The 7,681-nt window shown below is 35.3% G+C and overlaps 1 protein-coding gene across 1 annotated transcript in view; it reads right to left on the bottom strand.

Moving 5' to 3' along the window:
* The window catches only part of LOC115293218 (UDP-glucuronosyltransferase 3A1-like), a 10,295-nt gene that overhangs the window by 1,257 nt on the left and 1,357 nt on the right, over window positions 1-7,681 (bottom strand). Inside the window, 2 exon segments of the mRNA XM_029940999.1 lie at window positions 153-372; window positions 2,049-2,280. Coding sequence (XP_029796859.1) covers window positions 153-372; window positions 2,049-2,280 — 452 coding nt within the window.

The following is a 7,681-nucleotide window of genomic DNA, read 5'->3' as shown; positions in this document are numbered from 1 at the left end:
CTCTCAAAGGCAAAAGGTCAGATATTAGCATCACATACATATTCCATGTCCTGGAAGTTCAAGCTGTTATTGCAAAAGTGTGCCACACAGCACCCTTCGTATTTGATGTCTTCATTCAGCCTAAGTGACCACAACCCCAGAGATCTCCATACCTCTTGTCTTCTATGACTTCCTTCATCTTCAGAGCCAATGTCTCTGCTTTGATCTGCTTTAACTGGATAGAGACACCAATTTTTTTGGCTTCTACTCGAATCATATTTTCAGCCTCTTCTCTAACGACAGGAATCCCCACCATGGGCACACCATGTTGGATGGCCTCCATTACACTATTCATCCCACCGTGGGTGGCAAAAAGATGGATGCGTGGGTGAGCTGTTATAAATAAGAAACAGAACAGAATATTTCAGCGTGGAAACTTTTAGAACAGCTGATAAAGCATCAAGGGCAGAAAGAAATACAACTGTATCTCAAAAATGTGGAGAAAATGGATTTGCTAATTTAGTTTAGGACACACTCATGGGTGCATATTCCAAGATATAAGACTCTGACCTTATCTCTACAGAGATTCTTCTGGATCGATCTAGGACCCAGAGCCCAAGAAAATTTGTACAGAACAGTGATAAACAAAGAATATTCCTTGCTATTTTATCTATCCATCCACCCATTCACACATCAATGAACCAATCTTCTCTCTCCACCCTGTTCCTCTCTTTTCTTGTCTCTGTTCTACTGATGTCTTCCACTGTGTCTGTTTCTGTCTCTCACTCTCCAGGTCACACTTTCTCTCCTTCACTGTCCATTCTTTGTCCTCTTATCTTAAAACTTAACACTTTCATTGATATTACATCTCAGGTGGCATGCAGCAAACTTAAAATTTCTGTGCTTTCTCCTCAATTTCCTAAGAAATTCTCTAAAGTAGGAAATAATGGACCACCCATCTTAGTATTTCCAGTTCTTGGGTGCTCACCCCACCTATTTTTACTGAAAAAAAATTGAAACAAGTATTGATAATCAAAAGTTCATCTCAAACACTGCCTCTCGACAGAGGTGTGCATCAGCATCTATTGGTGTTTGGTATAAATTGGAATTCTTTTCCATGCCCCTGTGAAAAAAAAAGCAGAATCCTCTATTATAAATTGCAAATATGTTTGTGGGCAATGGCATCTGAGATGAACCTCTGATATGGTCAGGTATTTTGGCAGTGAGGGGGTACCAGAGTGGCACAAGGACAAAGAAAACCTACATGGGTGTAAAAGGCTGTTACAGACAATTTGATGGATCAAATAACTGGCTGACAGGTTACTCAGCTTGATACCGAGATATTTTGGCGAACGCTTCAGACACTGTCAACATAAACTTTTGAAAGTGTGAGTACATCTTTTTTACGAATGGGAGATGAACCAATATGTGTGGGAGTGTGTTCTATAATGCCACATGGCCTAATAGGTGCTCAAGAGGCCATGCAAAGCAGTGGCAACATGTCCCTTGGTTTCTTTTCTCTAAGTCCACAAACTTTTTATTTGGTTTGGAAAACCTTGTTTGTTTGTTTTTTATTTTTTTTCAGAGCATAATTATTTTTTATTCATCATTGAAATTCACTTCCACATTTGTTTCTTCTCAATATTGATAATATCTATAAGATTTCTCAATATTTAATTTTTTAAATTTTATTTATTTATTTTTTAATAGTTTATTTTCAAATTGGTCCCCAAAGGCAAGGGAAATGAAAACAAAAATGAACTATTGGGACCTCATCAATATGGAAAACCTTGTTTAGTGCCAAATATGGTAGAGTCAAAAAAAGGGACAAAAATATCACTTCTGGCTGCGGGTCTCAGGACTAGAATAGAAATTAAGAGGAAAACATGGCAGTTTTAGCCATTTGGGAAGTATAACCTGATTCCCAAGCACTCTGACTGGCTGCATCATTTCTGTCCTCAAAAGATTACCTTTATGTACGAGCTGTGCCTTCTCATGCTGATGGGGTTGCCCAGTGGAGCCCTGAAGAGACGTAAATGGAAAGAAAAGTAGATCTGGGTAGTCCTTACCCAAGAGGTCATTCTGAGGAAGCCAGTCCACGATTTTCACATTTCCTGCCAATTTGACATCTTTGGGCCAATAAGAAGGCCTACACTTCCATATCACCCCTTAAGAGAGATGAGCAAAGGCACTGTTCATCTCCATGAGAACTTCCTGGGACTGAAGCAAGCTCACAACAGAGCCCAGAGCCACAAGGACAAAACCAGAGTCTCCAAACTTAGTGATGAAATTCTCAAGTTCCTGAAGAGAGGTAAGAAATGAAGGGAGGTCACTCTCTTGAAAGTATTCTCATAGTCTCAGGGACAGCTCAGTGCCCTCTGCACTGTGTTCACATGCATTGTGTCTTGTGGCCTTGAAGTCATTTTTCTGATACCTCAGGACACATCATACTCAATTAATACTTTCAATAATCACAAATGGATGTGAAGAGAGCCTTACATGTCCAGCCGCCACCACCACAATGACCCACATTGCACATGACCCACTTAAGGCATACTGTAGCACCAACACCAACATGATTCAGGACATCCATGTATAACAATATTTTATTATAGAAGAAAAAAGTTGAGGTGATTGAAACCTCTTTCTTCATTGAAAACATGGACCCAGTACCAGGATCGTTCTTATACCTCATCCGAGTCCTGGGGAGATATGGTCATTTAAGAGTGTTCCAATGCAAGACCAGAGCGCTAGTACATAGGAGAGCGCCAGTTGCTGTCCCTCCACTAGGGGGCCATAGGTTTTCTGGAGGATGAAGTAGATGTTGGGAATTTATCTGTCATGTTCTCTTCATATGCTTAGTAACCCTCTGTGTGTCTTCTTTATTGAGGTGTCTCATAGAATGCTGGCCTATTTTAAAAGTATTAGGGTTTTTATTGTTACATTTTAAGAGTTGTTTTCATATTGTGCATATTTGTGTGTGTGTCTATTTGCATATTTTGAATAACCATCTTTGACAGATAGGTCTGTTCCAAATATTTACTCTTCATTCATTCCCTTGACAGTGCCTACCTGGAACAGAAATTTTAATTTTGAGTACGCACACTTACTAACCCTTTTTTCATAGAACAGGACTTAGTTTTGCATTTAAAAAGTCTTCCCCAAGGGCTCCTGCGTGGCTCAGTTGGTTAAGCTTCCAACTTCAGTTCAGGTCATGATCTTACAGTTCATGGGTTCAAGCCCCATATTGGGCTCTGTGCTGACAGCTCAGAGTCTGGAACTTCCTTTAAATTCTGTGTCTCCTTCTCTCTCTGTCCCTGCCCTACTTGCACTCTGCGTCTCTATCTCTCTCAAAAATAAATAAAACATTTTTTTTAAGTTTTCACCAAACATTAGTTCATCTAGATTTTTTTCTGATATCAGATTTTAAAAGTTTTATACTTTGGCACTTGCTTTTTATATTTAGGTTTGTGGTCCATTTTAAGTTAATTTTCTTGAAAGGTGCAGGGTCTGGGTCTAATTAATTTTGTGTGGTGCAGATATCCATTTTCCTACCACCATGTTTTGGAAAGTCGATGTTTTCACTGTACTATTGTTTTTACTCCTTTGTGAAAGATCAGTTCATTAAATTCATGTGGGTCCATTTTGAATTCTCTATTCTGTTTCATGGACTTTTCATCTAATCTTTACCAATATCATACTGCCTTGATTATTGTAGCTTTATAGTAAGTCATGAAGTTGACAATATCTGTCCTCAAAGTTTGTTCTTCAACTTCAATATTGTGTGGGCTCTTTGGGATTTTTACCTCTCCATGCAAATTTTAAAACTTTTTAGTTAACATCCACAAGGCAAGTTGCTGAGATTTTGATTGAGATTCCGTTGAATGTATAGATAAATTTTGAGAGAACTAATATCTTGACAATATTGAGTCTTCTTATCCATGAGCATGGACTTTCTCTCCATTTATTTAGTTTTTTAATTTCCTTCCTTAGTGTTTTGTAGTTTTCTATATAAACCTTGTACCTATTTTGTTGGATTTATTCCCAAGATCACAGTTTTTGTGGATCTAATGTAAATGGTATAGTGTTTTTAATATCACATCCTTCCATTCATTGCTTATATGTATATAAGATTGATTTTGTACACTTAGTCTGTATTGCTATAATTGTTTACTAGTTCCAGAATTTTTTTTTTTGGCTTTTCAGGTTTTTGAAATGAACCATCATATCCTGTAGAACAAAAGCAGTTTTAATTCTCCCAATGTATATGCATTTTAGCCCTTTTTTTTGTCTTATTACTCTACTTAATACCTCCAGTGTGAAGCTAAAATATGGTAGTGAGGGCACATACATGCCTTCTACCCTATATGTTGTCCTTTTATTTTCTATCTAAAGTCCTTTGATACAGAGACATTTTTTATAATGATAAATTCCTATTCATCTATTTTTTTTGTCACTCAGGCATTTGGTGTCACATCTACAAATTCATTGCCAAAAACAAACCATGTCTATTCATCACTTTCTTTTCTCCTAAGAATTTTATGTCTCTAAGCTCTCTATTTAGGGCATTGATCCATTTTGAGTTAATTTTGGTATGTGGAGTGAGGAAGGCTCAAAATACATTCTCTTTTATGTGAATGAATATCCAGTGTCTCAGCACCATCTTCTGAAGAGACTATTCTTTTCTTCATTGACTGGTTTTGATACCCTTGTCAAAAATGAATTGGTCACAGATGTATGAATCATCCAACTTGGTTCTTTTTTATATTGTTTTGGTTATTCAGAGTCTCTTATATTTTCATATGAAGTTCAAAATCAGCCTTTTAATTTCTATAAAATAAAAGAGGTCACTTAACTGTTGATAAAGATTAGATCAAGTCTATAGGTTGATTTGCATAGTATTGCTCTCTTCACAATCGTAAGTATCACAGTCCATGGTCTAGAGATATCTTTATATTTATTTAGGTCTTCCTTAATTTCTTTCAGCAAATCTGTAGTTTTCCATGGACATGTCCTTCACCTTCTCAGTTTAGTTGGATGCTGTTGTAAATAGATATTTTACTTGATTTTATTTTCAGATTGTTCATAGCCAGTATATGTAAACACAACTCATATTTGAAGATGGATATTTTCCCTGCAACTTTGCTAGGTTTGTTTAACTTTTAATAGTTTCTTTTTGGTGTATGAATTCTTTGAGATTTTCTATATTGAGAATTATGTCATATGAAAATCAAGCTATTTTGACACTGTCCATTCCAAAACAGATGCCTTTTATTTCTTTTTCTTGCCTATTGTTCTGTCTAGGGCATATCTGAATAGTAGTGACATAAGTGGGCATCTAAGACTACTGATCTGAGGCAGCAAAATTTCTGTCTGTCATAGAGAGTATGATGTTAGCTGTGAGTGTTTAACAAATACTCTCAGCATGTTCAAGAAGTAATTTTTACTCCTACATTTGTGACTGTTTTTATTAGGAAAGGGTGTTAGTTTTGTCAAATATCTTTTCCAAATCTTTGACATGATATGTTTTATTATCTCCTTCATTGTGATAATGTGTTCTATTATGCTTATTGATTTTGTTATATTAAACCATTTATAAAATATCCTTAATGTACAAATTTTGACATAAGTCTATTTTGTGTGATATTAATTAGCATATAGGCACCTATATGATGTAAGATGTTTCTGATGTAATCTCTAAAAATGAATATTAACACAGTTTGCCACTTATTCAAAACATCCTCTATCATCTGTCTTCTTTGGCCCCAACTCCAAACATTTACCCCATTGTTCCATCTGGCTGTGCTTGATCACCTCCAGCACTACATACACTGTAAGTACTACCACTCTTGGGGACTACTTAAAAACAGCTTTGTTGTCTTTTGATTATTTTAAGATTAATATAAATCTATCATTTAAAATTGAAAGGTGCAGAGCATGGCATCAGAATAAGAATTTCCATGCTATCAATTCCTACAAAATCATTAAAAAATAATTTAAAAATAAAAGAACTAAAGATTGACTGCACCACAAGCAAATGTGTAACTCTTCTCACCAAAATGGAGGATAGTTATGAAAACACACTGTGACCACAGTCTCTAGCCCCAGCATGTGGATATACACATGAACAAGAATAAAATTGGACCATCACATTACGCCATATAAAAAACTCTACTCAAAAGGGTTCAAAGACTTAAACATTAGACTCAAAACCACAAAGCTCTTAGAAGAAAACACTGGGGAGAAACGTGATGGCTTTGATCTTGGCAGTGATCTCAATGGTATAGCACTGTTCACAAGAAAATGAAATTTCAAACTCAAAACAAACAAATATCAAAACAAACAAAAAACAACAACAAAATCCAAATGGACCTACACTAAACTAAAAAGTTTCTGCACACCAAAAGAAACAATCAACAGACTAACAGACAACTTACAGAATGGAAAATATCTGTAAACCATATTCCTGAAGAGATGAATCTCCAAAAGATATAGGAAAAACCTAAAATTCAATAGCAAAAACAGAAACGAAACAAACAAAAAAAAACCCACTAAGATCTTATAACTCAATTAAAAATACGCTAAAAACTTGAACTGACATTTATCTAAAGACAACATGCAAATGGCAAACAGATATATGAAAAAGTGCTCAACAACACTAGCCATCAAGGAAATACACATCACAACCACAAAGAGATATCAATTCATACCTATTAGTATGGTTATCATTTAAAAACAGGAAAAAACAATTGTTAAGGATATGAAGAAATAGTAATGCTTACACACTGTTGTTGGGAATAAAAAATGGTAAAGCCATTAAGAAAAACAATATGGAAATTCCCCCAAAATTAAAAAATAGAACTAGCATATGATAGATCAAGCCAATTTCTCTTTCTTTACCAAAGGAATGAAAGTCAGAATCTCAAAGAGGTATCTACATTCCCATATTCATTAAAGCATTAATCACAATAACCAAGATGTGCAAACAACAAAAACATCTATTAACGGATGAATGCTCAAAGAAATTGTGATATATGTTAGATATATCAGATATATATATGTATGTGTGTATCTCAGATACATTAGTGTGTGTTTCTCAGATACTTATATATATGTGTGTGTTTCTCAGATACATATATATACACACACACATGATATATATACATATATACTATATATAATAAGTAGTATATGTATAAAGAGTATACTCTTTAGCCTTAAAAAGAAGGAAATTTTGCAGAATGAGAGAACATGGATGAACGTTGAGGACATTATGCTAAGTGATATAAGCCAGTCACAGAAAGGCAAATTCTACATGACTTAACTTACCTGATGCTTCTAAAATACTCAAGCTCATGGAATCAAAAGTAGAAGATGGTTTCCAAGGATTTGAGGGTGAGATAGAAGGGTAGTTATTATTCAAAGGATGAAGAATTATGAGTAAGTAACTTGAATGTGATCTAGAGACCTGAGGCACAACATGGTACCTACTGCCAATAATTACGTGTTGTACTATTTAAAATGTGATAAGTGTGTTGAGATTGGCCTGGATTGCAATACTTTCCTCTTAGGACTGCCTTGGCTGCATCCCAGAGATTTTGGATTGTTGTATTTTCATTTTCGTTGGTTTCCATATATTTTTTAATTTCTTCTCTGATTGCCTGATTAACGCAATCGTTCTTTAGTAGGGTGGTTTTTAACC

This window comes from Suricata suricatta, chromosome 6 (assembly GCF_006229205.1).
Source record: "Suricata suricatta isolate VVHF042 chromosome 6, meerkat_22Aug2017_6uvM2_HiC, whole genome shotgun sequence".
Lineage (NCBI taxonomy): Eukaryota > Metazoa > Chordata > Mammalia > Carnivora > Herpestidae > Suricata > Suricata suricatta.
The sequence above is the reverse complement of the archived record's forward strand: the minus strand, read 5'-3'. Positions and strand labels throughout refer to the sequence as shown.